This window comes from Ursus arctos, unplaced genomic scaffold, assembly GCF_023065955.2.
Source record: "Ursus arctos isolate Adak ecotype North America unplaced genomic scaffold, UrsArc2.0 scaffold_5, whole genome shotgun sequence".
Classification (NCBI taxonomy): domain Eukaryota; kingdom Metazoa; phylum Chordata; class Mammalia; order Carnivora; family Ursidae; genus Ursus; species Ursus arctos.
Window position 1 is genome coordinate 12963265 of NW_026623067.1, and position 21512 is coordinate 12984776.

The following is a 21512-nucleotide window of genomic DNA, read 5'->3' on the forward strand; positions in this document are numbered from 1 at the left end:
TTCGACTGGGGCTTGTGTTGGCCCCCTGCCTTTGTCCACGAGGCGGACGCTGACTGACCCCGCATGTCTGCGCTGCAGGGGATGGGCCTCAGAGGTGGACCCCGCATGGGTCCATGTGGGTGCTGGGAGCAGCGTGCCTCTCATCTGTGGTGCTCAGAGGTGGCCGGGCAGGCACTTGAATGAGTTCTCAAAGCTAATTGGGGGTTTGTGGCCTGGAGGAGGAAGGAAGAGGCTTGGAGAGGGGAGCAATGGGCGGGATGGGTCTAGGATGTGGTGGGCCGCTCTGCCAGCCTAGCCATGGTGCGGAAGGCCCGTGCCCTTCATTCTAATTCACGGCTGAGTGGAGGCGGGTGGACGGGAGAGTCAGGTGCGCCTTCCAGAAGCCCCCTCTGCAGGCTGTGAGGAAGGAGGAAGGGGTGTGCTGGGGTGGAGGCAGAGGCCAGTCAGGAGGGGCTGGGGCCCTCAGGGCTCCCAGGAAGAGGCCCCAAGAGGTAGAGAGACAGACGATGGGGAAGGCACATCACAAGCCCCAGGACAAGTGGTCAGGAGTGATGCCCGGCTTCCAGTGTGGGGACCAAGTGAGCAACTGAGGGGGTACGGTGAAGGGGTACAGGGTCCTGATTCCTCCAGAGGCTGGGTCTGGGGTCTGGGGGAGGAGGGGTTCCAAGTGCCCCCCAAGAGCATGCAGGGGAAGAAAGGGGCCCAGACAGACCCAGGAGAACAGCAGCAGGGCAGAAGCCTTCGAGGAAGATGCCAGGCACTTACAGGGTAGGGGCCAACTGTGAGAGTCTTCTGAACGCACAAGGGGTGGATGTGGCCCAAGGCCCTTCTTGGGGTGTGGCTCCAGCATTCTGGGCAGGCTGGGGGTGAGAGAGGGGCTGCCTGCGTGTTTGGCCTTCTTCCTCTCTTCCCTCCCTCCATGGAGACCTGCCTCCTTCCGCCTCCCCCAGGCCCGGCTGCCCCTGAAGTGGATGGCCCCCGAGAGCATCTTTGACAAGGTGTACACCACACAGAGTGACGTCTGGTCCTTTGGGGTGCTGCTCTGGGAGATCTTCTCCCTGGGTAAGTGCAGGGCAGGCTGTGGGGGTGGGGAGAGGCAGGAGTCTAGGCTGCCCGTCATCACCAGCACTTCTGAAGCAGGGGACTGGGGGCCCAGTGCTGTTGCACCTGCAGCAAGCCATCACTCTTCGGCAAGTGGTCCAAGAGCCCTCCACCTCTCCCCTCTGCCTCCAGCCTGGGCCCCCCTGGCGCCACCTTTACAGGTGTGCTCCGGCCTCTGACAGGTGACAGGGCACAGCCTGTGTTTACCGGGCAGTCCCCGGGATCAGCACAGGTCCCAGCGGAGAAGCCTCACAGGTCCCCCAGATCTTCACGTCCCTGGATGAGCCCCCACCTTGACCTGTCACCGGGGAGGCCGCTCCTGCCTTCAAGGGCTGGAGAGAGTACCGGAGGAGACTGGGCGCTCACACACAGGGGGACCTACTTACGAGAGCTCCACGTGGGCCCCTGGCTCCCACTGGGGCCAAGATGAAGCCCCCATGCTAGGGCAGAGCCGGGCGGTGAGCAAACGGAGAAGTAAAATCGCCAAAGAGCCACCAGGATGAATACTATCACTACAAATGCAAGGGCCTGGAGAGCACAGGGCGGGCAGGGCTGTGTGTGAGCTGGAGGGGAGGGCCCAGCTGATGGAGGGGCTCGGGAGGGCAGGCGGGCCAGGGAGGACAGCAGGCCAGGGTGAGGGGCCAGCAAGCCTCCTGGTCCCCGCATGTTGGAAGTGGGCCGGGCATGGGCAGGGGGCATCAGGACGTGCAGCAAGGGGGAGGAGGGGAGGTCCATGCAGCCCCTGTGAGCCTGCCGGGGTGTGGACCTGGACCTGAGTCCCAGGGGAGCCACTCAGGGCTCAAGGGAGAGAGCAGTATGACTCGTCTTCCGAGGATTGCCCTGCGGCTGTGTGGCTTGCCCTTAGGGCCCCAGAGGGACGGAGAGGCTCTTTGGGGCGGTTTCTCCTGTGGTCAGGAGAGGCGAGCTGCTGCAGGCCAAGGAGGAGTTAGGTCCCGGGTGTGTTAGCAGGCAAAGCCACGGGATGTAGGAAGGGGTTTGACTAGCAGCCAGGGAGGGTGTCTCTGAAGAGGGGTGATTGTGACAGGCCTGGCTTGATTGGCTCACTGTGGCTCCCTGACCCTAGTGATCCCCCATGTTTTCACTCATCATCCTCTTTTAACCCAATGAAGAGCCATCGTGGCGGTACAGAAGGGTCTTGGCCGCCCCCCTGCGCCAACCCTGGCCTGGGAGCAGCAGGACCAGCCCCCAGCCATAGGGGGCCAGGAGAGAGGCAGTTTGGGCAGCAGGTGTCTGCTCCCCACCCACCCCTACCCCATTCCTGTTCTGCCATCAGGGGCCTCCCCCTACCCGGGGGTGCAGATCAACGAGGAGTTCTGCCAGCGGCTGAAAGAGGGCACACGGATGCGAGCCCCAGAGCTGGCCACTCCCGCCATGTGAGTTTGCCCTGCTGGCTCTGCAGGTGGTGGGGGCTCGGAGGGGGAGGTTGCCACGGGTGGGGGTTTTTGTGCACAGGCAGGGGGCAGAAGTGGGGAGGGGGTGCAGGCACGGGGATGGGGTAGAGGCCTGCAGATGAAGTCTCTTACTCCACCATTGGTCCATTGACAGCTCTCCCCACCTCCCCGCCAGGCAGAAGAGACTGGGTGGACGGAGGAGGGGCGAGGGATGGGGGTTAGGCAGGGGAGCTGGGGTCTGCTGGTGCAGGCGTGCTCAGACCACAGGCCAGCAGCCAGCTTTACCCGCAGACGCAGCGTCATGCTGAGCTGCTGGTCAGGAGACCCCAAGGAGAGGCCTGCGTTCTCAGAGCTGGTGGAGATCCTGGGGGACCTGCTGCAGGGCGGGGGCCGACAGGTAAGTCCTCTGGCCTCCCTGTCTGGCCTTCTGGCCCCCAACCTCAGGGCCCTCAAGCAGCTGGCCAGGGCCCGTCTTTGGCCATGAGGAGCCCGAGGCAGATCTTCGGGGGGTCTGCAAGGAGCCCCTGTCTCCGGCAGAAGGATGATGTGTTCCTCCACGTCCCTCTGTGCTTCTGCTTCCTGCAGCCCCGCCCCCTGCACCCACCCTTGACTTCTGTCTCCCTCCCCCCAGGGTGCCCAGGGGTGGGGGCAGGGAGCAAGCCAGCTCAGGGCTGCCCCAGTGCTCTGGGCTCTGGAGGAGTGAGCAGGGGCTGCCTGCAGCACTTGGAGTCCAATCTGTGCCCAAAAGGGGGGACCCTGGGTTGGGACTGTACCTGCTGCGCCCTTCTCCTTGTAAGTGGGGCACCTGGCAGGGCTGCGGGGAGAATTTGCCAGGCAGGCTCATTTAATCCTCATGGCACCTTGGAGCACAGAAGTTCCCCGGTCAGGAGCCCCGGCAGTCCTGAGCCCAGGGGCGGGGGCCGTGGCAGCACAGCCATCTCTGACCCCCGCGGCCTCTGCCATTCCTGCCAGGAGGAGGAGGAGGACTGCATGGCCCCCTGCAGCTCTCAGAGCTTGGAGGACGGCAGCTTCTTGCAGGCGTCCACCACAGCCCTGCACGTGGCCGAGGCCGACACCGAGGACAGCCCGCCGAGCCTGCACCGGCACAGCCTGGCCGCCAGGTCAGCTGCCCTTGCCCGGGTCCCGGGATCCCCCCAGGGCAGGGAGAAAGCAGGCTGGTCGCGGTATATTTTATTCCCGCCAGTCATCAAGGGGCAGCAAACGACAAGGACTTGAGAGACCTTTGTACCCCAACTGAAAGAGCACAGTGATTTTAAATGACAGTCCTGGGGTCTCGGGCTCCCTGGAAGGCCTGGTGAGCCTTGGGGACCCCCCAAGGCCACGTAGCCTGTGACTTCACTTTCCTCTGCGCCCCCTCAGACCCTGCAGGCTTCTTCCACCAGCCACCCCAGCGCACAGGAGAATGTGCTCACGCCCATGCACACACACAGCCCCGCACGCACAGGCCAGGTGTGGCTTGCACCAGACTGCCCGCCTTGCACAGAGAGACCCCTTCCGGGGTGAAAACCCCCCAATCTCACCAGCCCCGTGCCACACCCAGGCTGGGTACGCCCCACTCGCCTCCCGTGCCCTTCCCGGGAGGTGCTCTCCTCTTGCACAGAAGAGGAGACAGCTCAGCACAGGGGGGTGGCGTGGTGGATGGCTGCAGGGGGTCCTCCGGGAGGAGCCTAGACCAGGCCTGGGGCCCTTCTGGGAGGAGAGGGGGCAGGAGAGGTGGAGAGAGCTTTCCGGAGCGCATTTCTTCAGCAGTCTGTTTTCCGCCCACAGATACTACAACTGTGTGTCCTTTCCGGGGTGCCTGGCCAGAGGGACTCAGACCCAGGGCTCCTCCAGGATGAAAACGTTCGAAGAATTTCCCATGACCCCGACGACCTATAAGGCCTCGGTGGTAAGTGGGGCAGGTGGGCCTGTGTACCCCAGATCGGGCTTTCTCCACTGGGAGGAGTATCAGGACCTCCTGAGACCAGCAGGGAATCCAGCTCAGGAAGGGGCGCCTTCCTTTGTCCCTTGAAATGTCAAGTCCAGATTTCACGTTGGGCATGTTGAGGTGCATGTGCTCCTGTGATGCCGCCATCTCTCAGCTGCTTTCCTGCGTGCCCTCCTCACCCATACCAGTCTCCCCTCCGCGCAGCAAAGAAACCCAGTGGAAAGACAGCTTCTCCTTCCAGATGGTTATGGTTGGATTAGCCTGAGTCAGGGCTTCCCTTTGGTGGCCACCAAGCCATGTGGCCAAAGAGAAGGTTCGAGGTCCCTCGAGGAAGAGGCCGGGGTATGGGGCACAGGACACAGCATGTTCTCAGATCTACTCAAGCAGAGTGGGCCTCTCTGGGCACTGGGACGCTGGAGCCCGTGGGTCCAGTTTGCAAAAGCAGACTCGTCCTCAGCCTGGTGCCAGTGCACACATCTGGGAACCTTCCCGCCTAGGCCTCCCTGCAGACGGACCTGGTCAGAGAGCACTGGCCCCAGGCTCATGTCCTCAGGGCCAGATGGGGATGTTGGGCGGGGGGGCCCAGGTCTGACAAGAGTGCTGTTCCTCTCCATGTCATGCAAAACGAAAAGCATGCCAAGTCACGCACCATCGAAGGGCGACAGAGCCCCGCTGAATGTGGGATGTGTCTGCGTGAGGACCATTTTTTTACACCATGAGCTGCTAGGTTCTTAAGATAGGCTCCCTGGTTCTCCTTGTGTTCCTGCTCTGCCTCCACCCTCAGCCTCAGTTTCCCCCCACCCCAGCAGGGGTGTGTGACCCTGACCTGCATGTTCCAGCGAGGAACGGACACCTGCTTTCTGCTCGATTTCCATGGGGCGGGTGTCAGGCCGGCAGTGTAAGTCCATGCCACGCTGCCCTGGCTGGGGGGATGGGGGGGAGCAGCTGCCTGCAGACGGGCTTGTTCTCTCCCCACAGGATAACCAGACGGACAGTGGGATGGTCCTGGCCTCCGAGGAGTTTGAGCAGTTGGAGAGCAGGTACAGACAAGAAAGTGGGCTCGGGTAGGGTTTCTAGAGCCTCTTTCCCTGCAAAGGGCCAGGACGGGGGAAGCTGGACCTGTGTGTGCCCATCACTGACTCACCCGAAACCTCTCATGGCTCCCTATTGCTTTTTGGGGGTGTTCAAAACAAGCTGCTCTGGGACTCAAGGCCTTTGGCCACAGAGAAGCCCCCTCCCCCATCAGCATCCTGGCCCAGCACACCTGGTGCTGGTCCCCACACCTCCCTTCCATCTGACGGGTGCTCGGATGCCACTCTGTGAACCCAGTATGATCTAACCTGCTCACTGTGCGTACACACCCCTCCCACAGCCAGGGGGCGCCACCACCATCCCAGGGCACTCCCCCACCCCACCCCCATTTAAGCTTCATGGCCCCAGAAGCCAGACAGATCATGCGACCTGGAGCTGACTGGTGTCCTATTGTGATAAGAATGCAGTCACAGAGAAATCCTCGTATGCCTGCACAGAGGGCGACCTCCCTTTGTCCAAGAAGATAGCACCCCCCAAAAAAACAGCCCTGAATGTTTCATGTTTTAAGGGTATAGACGAAATCGTTAAATGTCTACCTATTCACTCTAGTAGTCGACTTGCACGTCGCTGTTTAAATGACAGGACTTATGGGCGCCTGGCTGGCTCAGTCGGTAAAACATGGGCCCCTTGTTCTGTGTCTTTGTCGGGAGCCCGTTTTTGGGGTCATCGGACACAGTCTTTCCAGAACAAATCCTGGCCTCTGCCTATGTGGTTTTTTAATCAATGTATGATGTTGCCAATGAGTTTTTTACCCGAGCCCGCAAGGATTTATTTGTATCACGTTAGGAGCGTTGATGTGATTCTTCACCTTTCTGGGAGGTGTATTTATGATTTCTTTTTTTTTTTTTTTAAGATTTTATTTATTTATTTGACAGAGATAGAAACAGCCAGCGAGAGAGGGAACACAAGCAGGGGGAGTGGGAGAAGAAGAAGCAGGCTTATAGTGGAGGAGCCTGATGTGGGGCTCGATCCCATAATGCCGGGATCACGCCCTGAGCCGAAGGCAGACGCTTAACCACTATGTCACCCAGGCGCCCCTATGATTTCTGCAACTGAACCAACCAGTGGTTATTTTCCCAGCAGCCCACAAAGGGCGTGTTTGCGGCACTGAGCGTGCTGGTGGTTTGGGGGGGGGGGGGGGTCACGTACCCAGCCATAATTACTGCACCTGTACCATGCATCTTGGCCTCCTTTTTTTGTTTCTATTGATTTGATCAGGTGATCTCCGTTAGTAACCTAGTTCTGGAACATAAATGGTAATTGCATTATTGGAAATAATGTCTGGCTAATGTTTCTTTACCAAACAGTATTTTGTATCTCAAAAAAAAAAAAAAAAGTAATTCAGTAAGAGGGTGAGTCAGAGGATGGTTGCTACGTAAGTTCTGATCTCCACACATCTTCATAAAAACAGCCCATGGAGTCAGGCCACTCAGAGCCCATCAGCAGGAGAGAGACACAAGTTTATGTGTGAGGAGGAAACTCCACTCTGGGGCCAGCAGAGCTGTACCCTAGTCATGGCGGAAGGAGAGAAAGAGGGGGCCCGCCCCGGGAGAGAGGAGTGTTTCAAGGTTGTTGGGACAAACCAGGGGGATAAGGGAGGAAGCGGAGGTCTGCTGGAGGAGAGCAGGGCTCCAGGGCCAGTCAGAGGCACCAGGGGCAGGTATCTGGGGAAGGCACTTCTTCCGAATGGCCAGTGAGCAGGACGCGAGTGCTTCGTGCTAAAGGAAGAGGAAGGCTGCAGAAGGAAAGAGTGAGTTCTCCGGAAGCAAGAATCCAGAAGACAGATCCACACCCAAGGGAACGGTTTATTACAGAAATTGCACCTCACAATGGCAGCAACAGAAAGCACTCTTGTCCACACGGGTTCCCTTGGAAGCACATCCCGACCAGCCCTCGAGAGGTGCACCTGCATTCACGTGGCATGTGGAACATTCTCCAAACAGATGCAAGGATCGCATGTGCCTTGGATGGCTCTGTGGGGGAGAAGGAGGGGCTCTCTTTGCCCAATCCTTTCCTGTCTCCTGTGAACCACCGATCAGCAGTCCCCCCAGGGAGTCCTCATTTCCAGATCACTTATGTGGCCCTTTCAGTGGCCACACAGGATTCGAGATCCACACCCTGCAGTGTGGCGTCTCCTCCGATGGTGTAGGCATGAGAAAGATCTGGAAGCCCCGGGCTTGTGGTAGGTCAGCATGGCTGCATGGCAGCAGCTGAGAGGGGGCCCAGCACTCCCAGCAAAGTGACTGGTTGGTTCCTGGTGGTGATACGACACCGTAACATGAAGGGAGCCTTCGCAAAGAATGGTACAGTTGAAGGAATTCAAGGTGATACCAAAGATGTGGGTCTAATGCATCACGCCTAAATGAGGAAGCTTCCCATGCCACCCACTTCCCAAGCGCCTTCCGTGGGAGAACCAGATATTTCTAGTCCCGGAAATCCCAGCATGAATAATCATGAACAGAAAATATAAGCACGATCCATACAGAGTTATTATAAGAATAAAAAAAATAGAATGAAAACTTTTCAGTAGATGTCAACACTCAAAAAAAAAAAAATGAAGCAGGGAAAAGCTGATGCAGTACTCCAACGTGAATTAAATACACAGTTAAAGAGCTGCACCAGGAGTCGGAAATGCCAACATTCAGAATGGAAATGAACAGTGTGAAGGCGTCACATGGCGGCTGACTACATTCAGGAAAAAAACTGAAATAAAAGACAGATCCCCTCAAAAATGAAGACCGTAGGGGTGGGGGCACACAAGGATCAGTAGATATGATCGGTGCTCCCTTACAGGGGAAGACACAGAAGATGGATATGAAGAGACGAAAGAAAACCGAAATAAATACAGAGGTAAAGAAGATCAGAAAGAAGTTGGCGAGTGCAGTGGTTCAGTGGGAAAATCCAGTATATGTACAATTGGAGTCTCCGAGGGAGACGATGCCGGCGCAGCAGACCTAGTATCGCACACTTGTAATTCAAGGGAGCTCCTCAAATAAAAGAACGGAATCTACATATCAGAAGAGGGCCTGGGAAAGCTCCCCCAGAGCAGAGACTTGGATGCGTATGTGAGTTGAACTGGTAGATTGTCAAGGTAAACATTCTGGGAATTCAGGCAGAAAGGCTGAGTCATTTATGAGGAGAAAAAAAAGTCAGGTTGGCACCGGGCTTAGCACCATGCACCACAGAAACAAAATCAGAAGAAATGAAGCAAGGTCTTCAAAAATCTCAAAGAATGGAGGCGCCTGGGTGGTGCAGTTGGGTAAGCCTCCGACTCTTGGTTTCGGCTCAGGTGATCTCAGGGTCGTGAGATCAAGCTCTGTGCTCAGTGAGGAGTCTGCTTAACGATGCTCTCTCTCCCTCTGCCCCTCTCCCTGCTCGTGCTCTCTCTCTCTGTCTCTCTGTCTCTCAAATAAGTAAATCAACCTTAAAAAAAAAAACCTCGAAGAAAGTGAGAGCTAAGCAGGGAGCATCCCAGGGCTGTCAGGGAGGAGTCAGGGGTGGGGGCTGGCACGGGCAGGGCCTCCCAGGCCGGGGTGAGAAGCTCAGTGCTCATTCTGAGAGTGACGAAGGATGTGTCAGGAGAAGGACGTCCTCCAGCAGGAAGGATCTCTGAGGCAGGGTTGGGAGAAGAGAGACAGGCCAGGATCGCACCGAGCATCAGAGGTGGGCGCTCACTCTGGAGCGGGGCAGGACGTGCAGAGAGGGGCTCGGGCACATTCTGGAGTCAACACAGACAAGACTTCTGGATGGACTGGATGTGAGGGGTTTGGGGAAAGGGAAGTGCAAGGATGAGCCCCAGCGTCAGCCTTGGTGTGGTTACCGAGATGGGCGAGCCTGGGAGAGAAACAGGTTTGGGGGCCATGAAGTGGGCATTCTCAGTCGTCCCACGTGCCCAGGCTGAGGACAGAGAAAGCCCCAGGGTTTGCCAACACTCACATCAGTCCGGCTCAGTGTGTGAGTCAAGTCTGTGTTTCCGAGGGCTCTGGGCTTGCTCGGCGCTCTGGTGGTGTCTTCGGTGACTCCAGCCAGACCCCGACCAAGGTCCTGTCCCTCTTCTCTTCTTGTCTTACTGACCAGCACCTTCCCTGTCTTGGCAGCTGTAAAGGACCGGGCCGGAACGTGGATGTGACCAGGGCGTACTCTGACACCCAAGGGCGGCGGCGGCGGCTGGACCGGGGGGCACGGGGAGGGCAGGTGTTCTACAACAGCGAGTACGGGGAGCTGGCGGGGCCGCAGGACGAGGGCGACTGCACCCCGTCCGCCCGCGCACCCTTCTTCACAGACGACAGTTACTGAGGCTGCCCCGGGCAAGGCCCCCAAGCCCCCGGGTCTGACAGCTGGTGGGGGCCGTGCCTGGAGGCAAGCAGAGGGCTGGGGCCAGGCTGGGAGCTCCTCTCCCTCAGCTTGGACAGGAGGTGTTAACTCCTCCCTTGTTAGGAAGAGCAAGACCCAGGCTCCGGGGCTCCCCCAGACTCCGTCACCACACCTGCCGCCCCAGGCCACCTTGCGGATGCCCTGGGGCCTTCTTCCCTTGAGATTCGGATTCCATTAAGCCCTATACCCATGGGCCAGTCCTGATTGCCTCTCCCACCGTGGTGGGTGGGGCATGATCCCCATTTTCTAAGGAGGACTCTGAGGGTCTGAGAGTCACAGTGACGCAGGCAGAGCCAGACTTGAGCTGCGGTCCCCAGGTCCCGCCCCATTGTTCACTCCACTCATTCCCATGGGAATGGCTTTCTTGGCTCTCCAAGGCTGAGAGAGGGTGCCATATTTCCACCTCAAATGACAAACGAGGAGTTGGAGGGGATGCCCTCTCCTGAGCCCGGCCCAACAGCTCCCCTCCCAGGGGCCGTGGTCTCTGCCGGGCCAAGCGTCAGGTGTACCTTCCCCTGGGTGTTGACAGCTCTTCAACAGATGGTTTTTCATTAGAACTTCAGAGACTAGTTGAGCTGCTGTGAAGAATTTATTTTTCAAACCCTTCGTCTGAGGGGAGCCCAGGGAAGGTCTTTCTGAATCTAGACGATTCTTGCCTCTGACCCCCAGTCAGGCATTGACACAGCACAGGCCGCTGCACCCCCCTGCCTGGCCCAAAATGGGAAAAACCAGCTGATGGTCCAGAGCGGCCCAGTTTCAGAAATGGCTGGTTCTCCCCTGGGGGCCTGAATCTGCCACCCAAGGCACCTTCCAAGCTGTGAATGGCCTTTTGAGAAGCAAACACCGTGGGAGCCACTGAGGAAGGTCTCTGGTGTTGGCCCAGGGCAACCATCTTCTGTGCCAGGAGGCTGTCAGCAGACGTTCTGGTGGCCCCAGGGGGACCCTGTGTCTTTCCCCCTGGTCTGTGCCTGATGGCGCCCTGGCAGGTCAAGCCTCTGCCCTCCCAGGGGAGTGGCCAAGGGCCCTCTGGAGGCTGGAGCTGTTCTGCCCAGGGCCACCCCACACACACACATTCCAGCACCCACTGCCCAGCCATCCCTCCCCCTGGCCAGAGAGAGACCCTTCTCCAGTTAGCACCGTGGAGACGGACATCCCACCCCCACCCCCACGAATCGCTTGCAGGACAGGCGGCCGTGCAGCGAGCAGGGGCTTGCCCGGTAGAACACCCCCTCCCCCCACCGCCCCTTGTGTATTGTTCAAGATACGTCGAATGCACGTGTGACTGTAATCCTCGCTGTCCCCAGTGGCCCTCCTCCTCTGATGTCACCTGACTGGGAGACATAGGTCTCAGGTTTAGCTTGTGGAAGTCCGGAGGCTGTTCTCACCCAGAGGAGCAAGGCTCATGATGCAGGTGCAGGGGCGGCCCCCCAGGACCCTCCCTACGTGCATTCCACCTGTTATTGTCACCTCTCCTCCTGTCGCATAACTGCACACGCAAAGATGTATTGGGAAGAAAACCCACGACAGCCTTGTAGACCATGTGTTCTGAAAGATCTAAAATATTTAACAAAAGATAATAATAAATTTGATGCCAGTCTTTGAGTTACAGTGAATGGGTTCTCAGCTAAGTCCCAGCTGTCTGTGAAGACTGGATTCCTGCCGTCCTCCCACAGGATCGTCAGCCCAACCAGGCCACTGGACAGGCCATGCGAAGGACCAGACTGCAGAGGCCTGGGCTCTGGGTCCTGTCCCCAGCCAGCGGTGCAGTCCCCCAAGGCCACCAGCAGAGGGCGCTCGGGAAGCACCAGGAGGCCGGGCTCCCGGGCCCTCAGGCCAGGAAGCGCCCAGCCTGGCGTGCTACAAACCCGTCCTAATGTCTGCTTTGATGGGTAAAGTGACACAGCACTCTGTCCCCTCCTCCTAGAGCCAAGTGTGCCTCCAGTCCTGGTGACAGTGACCCAGGCTCCTGTCTCACTGGGCCCAGCAGGTGCCTTCGACCACCCCCATTCTCACCCAGGGGCAGGCTAGAGGCATGCAGTGAGCACGCGTGTCACCTCACTGGTTAAGTGTGTGTCTGAACTCCGAGATCAGGGAGGTCCGAGCTGGGTCTCCAGCTTCAGTCACCCCCGGGGACATGCGCTCCAGCCAGGCAGGGTGGCAGGGCCCTCCACAAGTCCTGCCATGTTTGCATGATTTCCCTTCGCCCGAGAGCAGCTGGCATAGAGGTGGCTGTGGGTTGGGCCATGCCATTGGCCATAGGAATGTGGCCCAGCAGTAGCCCCGGAGGTTCGGTGGGGAGAGCAAGCGATGACCCCTAGAGCTGGCTTTGGCGTGGGCCCAGGTGTGTGGGGGGCAAGCAGGGGACACCTCACCCAGGGGAGCAGATAGGATGGAGCCCAGCAAAGGTCAGGAGCCAGAGGTCATCCTGTGTCTAGGCCTCTCCCAGGCTGGCGAGCATTCTGGGTGCCTGCACCCCTCCTCGGGCTGTGATGCCCATTGTCCTGGCCTGGTGGGCAGAAAGAGCCCCCCCCCCAAGGCAGCTGGTAATGATGGGTTTGTTGTTTTTACTTCTATAATCAATTTAATCTAAATGTGAATACAGAAAAAACACACACCCCCATTAGGTTCGGACATTTCAACTCTACAGTTTCATTGGTTGGATATAACCACTCCCTGGATAGACACTCCAACCCAGGTGGCGGCTGTCAGGCTGCCTGTCCAGCTGCCCAGCCCAAACCATGTTCACGCACGGTTCTGGGCAGGGCTGTGCTCACACTTCTGGGCTCCTCTGGTCCTACCTGGGCTAGACACCCAGGGCTACACTCACTGTCTCGAGGTCCCAGCCCTGCCTCACTCCCCAGAGCACCAAGGTCTCCAGGTGTGAATGGGAACTCGGCCAGCAAGGGGACCGTTGGGGGCATCCCAGCAGTGCGTTCCCGCCTTGGGGTTCCTCGCCCCACCTCGTCCTCTGCCCCAGCCCCACACTCCTATCAGCCGTGACTCAGCTTCTCTAGGGGACATCAAGTCTAGGGCACACTGAAGTGTCCCTTCATACTATTGATTCCATCCTGACATCAACCCTGCCAGCCAAGGGGCCCACACCGGCGAGCCACACATCATCCTAGGACGTGGGACCCAGGAGAGTCCTGGTTCCCACCGAATTCACAGGCCAGTGTCCCTGCCTAAGGAGTGACACGTGGGCGGAGCTCTGCATGGGAGGAAGATTGGTAGCAAAGCCTCAGGTCAGAAGGAAGGAGGGGCCGAGGGGTTGAGGGGCGGTGAGGAGGAAAGGCCGCAGGGCCCAACCCATCAGGCCTGGGATCCCAAAATTAGGAGGCAGTTTCTGATTTTAAGGCCAGAGGAAAGTTTTGAGGAAGGGGTGATATGTTCTGACTTACATTTAAGTTCTTAAAGGAGCCGAGTGGGGCGTCCGGGAGGGGGCAAGGCGTGGGTGGGGAGAGGCCGGGCTGCTCCAGGGTGGGCTCTGAGCAGGAGAAGAAGACCGCTCTGGGAGACATAGACACAGAGGAGGAGCTCTGCTGTGAGATGGGTCATCATCCAGGTTAGACATGCAGGAAAACAAAAACAAAAACAAAAAACTTTTTCCTTTGTGGTCTTCTACCAAAGTGGGTGCCCAGACCTGCTGTACCCCCATCGCCTGAGGCCCGGAGCATTCCGTCCAGGAGCCGCGGTGCCAGCGGCAGGCCTGGAGGGCAAGGCAGGATGGGACACAGACCTGGACCCACCCCCAAGGGTCTTCCTGGCTTCCTCAGGCTTGGGAAGGTGCCGAAGCCCAGAGAGAGAAGAAAATGTTCAACAGGCCCGGAGAGCCGGCTCTAGGAGCAACCGGCTTTGCCCAGTGGGGTGGGCCTCTGGAGAAGAGAACAGGCAGGGAAGGTGGGAAGTCTTGTCTTAAGAAGGATTTGAGTCAAAATGGTGGTAAGAGGGGGAAATGCATCCCTTGCTGAGAATGTCCTGAAAGTCACCGGGCACCCTTTGCAGATCTGCTTCCTGTTAACTCTGGACACACTGGCGTCCTCCCCGCTGTAGGGTGAGCAGGTCATTCCTGTGCTGTGCAGGGCCGAGGGGGAGCCCGCCACCGTCCCTTCAGAGCCAGTATTTGCAGGGAGAGATGGAAACCCTGTTACTTTCCAGCTCTACCAGAGGTTGCCATAACCAGATGTTGGGGTGGGGGTCATCCTGAAGGGTGGCTAGATAGAGAATTGATCTGGAAGGTGGGGCAGCCTCCTCAAGGGCCTCAACTGCCCTCCATGGGACGCGCGCTCCAGTGGGCCAAGTGGGCATGGCCCCCCGGGGGTGACATCTCTGCACTGCCCTGGACACTTCCAGAAGCCCATCAGAGATGGCGTGGGTGCAGAGGGGCGGCAGGGCGTGGCTCCCCCTGGAAGGAGGCAGCTCCTCTTTCCAGCTGCCCTTCCCTGGGGCACAGCCAGGTATGGTGATCCCTCCATGGCCTCTGAGAAACGGGAGTAGCTGAAGGGATTGCTATTAAACCCTTGGGATTTAAGCTGTTGAATTGCTTCGAGCTGGCCTCACTTTGGGATGGCAGCGAGCCCTGTCTATGTGAGTGCGGCCCTGGTCTGGAGTCCAGGCTGGGACATCCCTCGAGGTCTGATCCAACTCCCACCCGTCACCTGGTGGGTGGCTGCTCCCCACCCCAGAGCTGGTCAGAAGGGGGCTTTCTAGTCCCAAGGGGCACCTGGCATGGGGAGGGGCCCTGGGGACCGTGCAGACCCACCAACCCGCCTCAGGACCTCAGACAGGTTGCTGACGCTCTCTGGGCTACGTTTCTTCTGACCTATGAGCGTGGTACTCTGCACCCCCTAACCCCACACCATTCCATTTAGGGAAACACCACCGGCAGTGCCTTGGGTCCCGGGACACTAGGGCCTCACTCCAGCCCAGGCTGAAACAGGAAAACGGGGCCTGGTTGTACAAGACATGGCTCGGTCCAGCTGCTGAGGTCAGCATAGCGCTCGGAGCAGTGAGACCCAGGGAACCTCGTGGAGCGGGCCCCCAGAGCCCCGTCAATGTGGGCAGCTTGGTGCTGGGGATCCTGGGACCCCTGCAGGCCTGGGGAGGACAGCTGTCTGGGAACCCGGGACTCCAGTCTTTGCTTAAGCCATGCAGGCCAGCTTTCCCATCACTTTCACTAATGCCTCCAGCCCACACAGCCAACGCCATGTGGCCAGCAGCTGACCCTCCCCACCCTCCCCTGCAGCAGGGCTCTGTGGGGAGGGGACCCCAGTCAAGAAAGAGGCAGAAGGAAGTACTTGAAGAAGCCAGATCAATATTGACCCAAGTGAGGGCCCCACGGAGACAGGGACACTTCCCAGAGCTGCAGGGCCCCAGGGCCCGGGTGACCAAGCTATGAGGAAGAGGAAGGACCCCCAGGGCGAGGCAGGGTGAAGGTGGAGATTCGTGGTATGACCCCACAGCTCTGTTCCTGGCAGGTGAGGCCAGCAGCCCACACCCAGCCTGCTTGTCTTCAAGCCACTCCATGGCCCCACTGGGATGGCCGCATCTTGGCTCCCAGAGGAGCCCCAGCCAGGCCCACCTGTCCTCGTGGTGACCACTCAGGGCAGGAGAGTGGGGGATCTTCTGTCAGCTGGTGTGGCGGTCCTGGCCCAGGAGGACCTCCCTGGGAGGAGACAGGGTTGCCATGCCTCTTGGAGGGGAGGGGCCTCTGAAACCAGGCTGCTGGGGGGGAGCGGGGCCCCAGGATCCAGGAACCCCTCAGGGCTGCCCATGTGGGAAAGGAGCCCAGAAGGAACGAGGAAGGGCAGCATGGCCTGTGTGTGCACGGGCTTGCAGAGATGCAAACAGGCAGTTCAGGCTGGGGCAGCCTCCCGTCACGGCCTGGAGCCCATCACACTGCCAGGGCTGGCCTCAGCAGCCCCCAGACATGAGTGGCCCCAAGGGGACCACACAACGGTGAGTTATGGTAAAAAAAAAAAAGCACCAGGTGGGCATGGAGGGCCCCCTGAGATCGGGTGAGCTCTGGAGATGCATGGTAACCAAGACGCCCACCAGCAGGGTGGGGGGGGGTGGTCTCCAGCCACGCACAGGTGTGCAGGGCAGGGCTGGACCCATCTGCCCAAGTGGCCACGCTCCTTGCTGAGAGAGAGAGAAGTGCTGTCATGGTCCACGGCAATCTGCTCCGTTTGCTAAGCCAGGCTACCAGGCAGGGCGCAGAAGCAGAGACGATGATCTGGCTCAAGGGGAAGAAGAGACTAAGGGAGCTCCTGGGACCTCAGGGATGGAGGATGCGGTGCATAGTGGCCCCAACCAGATGTGAGGGGCTGCTGTCTGTCACAGCACGGGGACGGCTGTCGGCAGCCCCCTGTCTGTGTCTGCTGAAGTCACAGCCAGGGGGCCCAGGCGGGGGCATCTGGCTGGCTGCCTGAGCGCCTGGTTCTGGGGTCTGGTGGGCATCCTGGTCCTTCTGCAGCCCGACAGTTGGTAACCGACCCACCCACCCAGGGCCACCACAGTTCCGTCCCCCTTCGGCATCTCACTCCCAGAAGAGCAAGTCAATGTTTGTTTTGGCCCAAAGGAGGTCCTGCCGACGTGGCCCAGGACAGGCTGACTGTGTCGTCGGCAGGAGCGGCCACTCCTTGTCAACAGACCCTCTGTCAGCAGGAGCTGTGTACAGCAGCCAGTGTGGGGAGGACCCAGGGGGACAGCCGGCTGCTGCCTGTCCTGTGCCCTCGCCTCATGCCAGCTAGGTTCCGACGCCCCTTCGGACGCCCTCGACCGGCCTGACCCGGGGAGGAGGCTGCACCGAGCTCGGAGGCTGTGATGCGTGCAGAAGCAGCCCCGAACTCGCCAGGCCCTATTTCCTGAGCTTTTGAATGTCATCTCATAGAAAAAGAGTGTTGGCAGATGTGACGAAGTTCATCATCTTTTTTTTTAAAGATTTTATTTATTTGTCAGAAAGAGAGAGAGCAGAAGCAGGGGGAGCAGCAGAGGGAGAAGCAGACTCCCTGCTGAGCAAGGAACCCCATGCAGGACTCCATCCCAGGACCCTGGGATCATGACCTGAGCCGGAGGCAGAAGCTTAACCGACTGATCCACCCAGGCGCCCTAAGTTAATTGTCCTGAAATGAAGATGAGGAGACTGTCCTGGTGCCCTGAATGCAAACAATGGCACGTAGTCTTAAAGAGGGAGTAATAGAGATTGCACATAGAGATCACACACGTGCACACACACGTGCACACACATGCACACATACACACGTGCACACGCGTGCACGCACACACGCATACACGCACACATGCACACATACACACACACATGCACACATACACGCACACATGCACACGCATACACACACACAGAGAAGGGAAGAGGGGGCTACATGACCACAGAGGCAGAGGGGAGTGGTACCAGCAGCAGCCGCAGAGTGTGGGCAGCCCCCAGAAGCTGGGAGAGGCTCACTGAGCCTCTGGAGGGAGCTTGGCCCCGACCGCACCCGCACTTCGGCCCAGAGATCCTGGACTTGCAGCCTCCAGACTATGAGCGAATAACTGTGTGCTGTTTTCAGCCACCAAGTGTGTGGTGAGTTGTTACAGCGTCAGCTCCTCCCCCAGCACCTGCTGCTAGAGGTTCGCTGGCGACTGGGGGGGCGGGAGGGGCTCTGAAAGCTGGCGTGAGGTGAGGCCTTGAGTAAGTCCTGGCCTTGACCATTACGATTCAGGGGCCTGAGGCCAATCCCTTGGCCTCAGTGGTGAAACGGGGACACTGTGACACACAGTTTGCTGGGTAGCTGTGGGGATGTATGGGACATATTTTGGGGGTTCGAAATCTTGGGGTGCATTTGAAGCCGGCCTACCATCACTGTGCAGGCTCGTGGGGAGCCAGGAGCAGGCCAATCCGACCACCATGGGCCAGAAGGGGGCACGGAGGAGGGGGCAGTACATTAAAGGTAAAGAACTCCAGGAAGGGGAGGCAGGGAGACCACCGGGTCGCCACCAGGAAGCCGGGGCTGCTGGGAACCCACACACTGCCTGCCTCTTCCTCCTCCGGCTTCACTCTGGTCCTGCCCGGCCGTCAGCTGTCTCTGGTCCTGTCTGCACGGTGCAAGGCATCCCCAGGTCAGGTCCCAAGGTCTACCCACCCTGATCACTTGGGTCAAGGCCAGCACCTCGGGGGCCCCAGCACGGAATCCTGGGTGGGGCCCCGGCTTGCAGGATCCCCGCCTAGTTCGGTGCCAATCCTCTCCAGTCAGCTGGGGCTGGGCTCAGCCCCCTCGTAGAAACAGGGTAGCTGCCTCGGTACTGAGGCCGACTTGGAGGCAGACAGGCCAGCAAAGCAAACATGACCAGGCGACCATTCTAGCTCTCTCGGCACAGAGAACAGGACCCTCCCCTTTTCGGTCAGCCTTCCCTCCGAGTGGCCCTCTTCACGATGCCATGGTCAAAAATGACACAGGAAGATGTCCCTCATCTGGACCGGGCTTGGGGTGCTGGTGGGGGGCACACCATCCTGGCAGTGAAGCATGGGTTGGACTTGATCAATACCCTGGAACCTGGAGCGAGTGTCGGGGCAGAGCCGGGCCCAGAGCTGGGCCACAGTGCCTGCCTTTACAACGCTGCAACCGCGGACCAGGCTACGTGGGCTCAGGCAACACCGGGGCTCACGGGCAGCATCACTGACAGGGTGGGGAGCAGACCAGCAGGTGATCCCCCACACATCCCACCCCAGTCCAGATGCGCAATGTTTCCCTGCATCATTTTTGGCAGTGACATTACGCAGAGGACTCAAGGTTTCCATGACACTGCACTAAATTGTCTCCAGTTAGTTCCACAAAAGACCGATGGCTTCTGCTCCAGGTATAGGAGGCCCAGAGCAAAGGGCCGGTGAGGCACTTAAGGCCTCAAAAAGGCTTTCATTTTAGTGTCTCTTTAAATAAAAAAAAAAGTATTATAATAGTAATGAATATGTATAATAATGCATCCAGCCTAGATTCAATAATACAGTCATGAAATATATATATATATATATATATATTAAATTTATGGAAGAAGAATCCACCCACCAAGGCAAAAGTACTGAGGACCCCACAAAAGGCACCCTGCAGGCCTGCCTCCTCTTATAACTAATCGTCACGGATGTTGTCACAAGCCATTTCTGTTGACATGTCTGGTTATGTCTGTAGGATTAACTTCTAGAATTAGATTTGCACACGGGGAGATTAACGAGATGGGGGTTTGACCCCTGAGGACTCTCAAACCCCACAAGGGATTTCTGTTGTCTACAGAACTTGTAAACCCTGGTCATTTTCCCCCCAAAGTATTCTCTTGCCTTCTATCAATAAGCCATTAAACATTTCAAAACAATTTTAGTCATTACTTGCTTGAGAAAACATGGGGCTTGCTTTCTCCATGCTTGCCTTGACAATGGTCATTAGCGATGAGAAGGTTAGCACCCATCGCTGAGAGACCAGGAGAACAAAGCTGGTAGGAAGACACCAGAGAACTTTTCAAAGGTCAATCTTGTGATTTACCATTAAGCATACACATTGACTTGGCTCTTTCCCAAGTTTCTACTAAAATTGGACCAATAATAATTGTTTCAAGTTGTAAACCTACAAAAGCAAAGACAACCGGCCAGAAAACTACAATGACGAAACAAGCCAAAAAAATTTTGGATGATAAAAAGTGGATGAACTGGATACCTAAATGCAAAAGAATGTAGTTGACCCCCTACCTCACACCATATACAACTAACTCAAAATTAATCAATAACCCAACTATAATAGCAAAACCCATAAAACTCTCAGAAGAAAATATCGGGGTAAATCTTCAAGACCAAATCTCCACTTTGGCAATGGATTTTTACAAATGACAACAAAAGCACAAGCAGGAAAAGAAAACATAGGTAAATTGGACTTGACCAAATTAAAAACTTTTGTGCATCAATGAACACTATTAAGAAAGTGGGAAAAAACAACCTACAGAATGGGAGAGAAGGTTTGCTAACCATTTGATAAGGGTCTAGTATGCAGAATACATAAAGAACTCTTACAACTCACCACAAAAATTTGACAAAGAACCCAACATAAAAATGGGCCAAGAACTTGAGTAGAAATATCTCCAGAGAAGATATACAGATGGCCATCAGTCATTAGGGAAATGCAAATCAAAAACATAATTATGGTACGATTTCACACTCACTAGGATGGCTAGAACAGGAAGAATAAAAAAACACAGAAAAGGGGTTGGTGAGGATGTGGAAAAATTGGAAATCTCATATAAAACAGGACACACGCATGCACACATACAAGTTTGGAGATCTCTCAATAGGTTAAACATAGAACAATCCTGCCATTCCATTCCTGGGTATCTACCGGACGAAGTGAAAGCAGGTACTCAAATAATTGCTTGTATGCACATGTTCATGGCAGCACTATTCACAATAACCAAAAGGTGGAAATAGCTCCCATCAGTGGATAAGTGGGAAAGCAGCTGGTGGTCTGTACGTACAATGGAACAGTCAGTCATGAGAAGGAATGGACACCTGCCACAATCTGGGTGAACCTCAAAATATGTTCAGCAAAAGAAGCCAGACACACAAAGTCATGTGTGGTGTGATTACATTTATGTGAGATATCCAGAATAAGCAAATTCACAGAGACAGACCATGCACTGAGGCTTTGGCAGGAGCCGGGGAGGAGGTGGGGAAGGGGAGGGACTGCCTAATGGGGATGGGGTTTCCTTTTGGGGTGATGAAAATGTCATGGAACTAGATGGAGGTTATGGTGGCACAACATGGTTCACCTTGAAGTGGTTAATTTCGTGTTATGTGAATCTCATCTCAATAATAATTTTTTAACTTTATTAGACAAACAATAGAACAATCATGTCTGGCAGGGAGTGGTAGGTGGAGGGATTGGCAGTGCCAAGGACGGGGAACCCCATGATCTGTGTGGCGCTGCCCCACGTAGGGCTCAGAACGGGAGGGTGAACCAGGGATGGAAACGGGCTGTCTTGTTGACAGTCCTATGAGCAGAGCAGATGAAGCCCCGGACCCCTTCCCACCCACACAGCCAGTGACCACCCCGGCCCCATCCTGGCTGGAGCCTGAGGTTGACCTGGACCCTCCAGGGAAACTGGAGGAGAGGATGGGACCCACACAAGCCAGGAGGAGGTAATTTCCTAGACGAAATTCTCAGGATGGGGCCGCCCCTGGTGCCCCCTCGCTAGAATGGAACAGGAGGATAGAGGATTGTCAAGGGTGTCTCTGTAAATGTCCACATCCCGTAGAGGACGCTGGTGAAGGCTTCTGTCAGAGAATTTGGGAAGAATCAGCAAGAGCAGTAGACAAAACTTAGCAAATAAAAGTATGAGGCACTTGTGTTTGATATCAGAAAAAAAATTACCAAAAAAAATATTAAATGTGACCTCATGAACTACTTTTATTACTCCCTCTTATCTCAGATGTAATGAATATTTGTGGGGGTCCTTGCCCTGGGCACCAGAAGCAAAGATGAGAGGTCAGCTGGGGACACAGTGACCGTGGCTTGGCTCTGGCGAGGAAAGTCAAGAAGGTTCAGATCCCG

At 57.0% G+C, this 21512-nt stretch overlaps 1 protein-coding gene across 2 annotated transcripts in view; it reads left to right on the plus strand.

Moving 5' to 3' along the window:
* FLT4 (fms related receptor tyrosine kinase 4) overlaps positions 1 to 11524 on the plus strand; it is a 40392-nt gene extending 28868 nt beyond the window's left edge. For both annotated transcript variants that reach the window (XM_026507700.4, XM_044387306.3), the window contains 7 exons: positions 951 to 1062; positions 2396 to 2495; positions 2805 to 2910; positions 3486 to 3634; positions 4302 to 4422; positions 5440 to 5501; positions 9651 to 11524. In XM_026507700.4, coding sequence (XP_026363485.2) covers positions 951 to 1062; positions 2396 to 2495; positions 2805 to 2910; positions 3486 to 3634; positions 4302 to 4422; positions 5440 to 5501; positions 9651 to 9849 — 849 coding nt within the window. In that variant the 3' untranslated portion in view covers positions 9850 to 11524. The remainder of the gene's footprint in view (positions 1 to 950; positions 1063 to 2395; positions 2496 to 2804; positions 2911 to 3485; positions 3635 to 4301; positions 4423 to 5439; positions 5502 to 9650) is intronic.
* The last annotated feature ends 9988 nt before the right edge of the window (positions 11525 to 21512 follow it).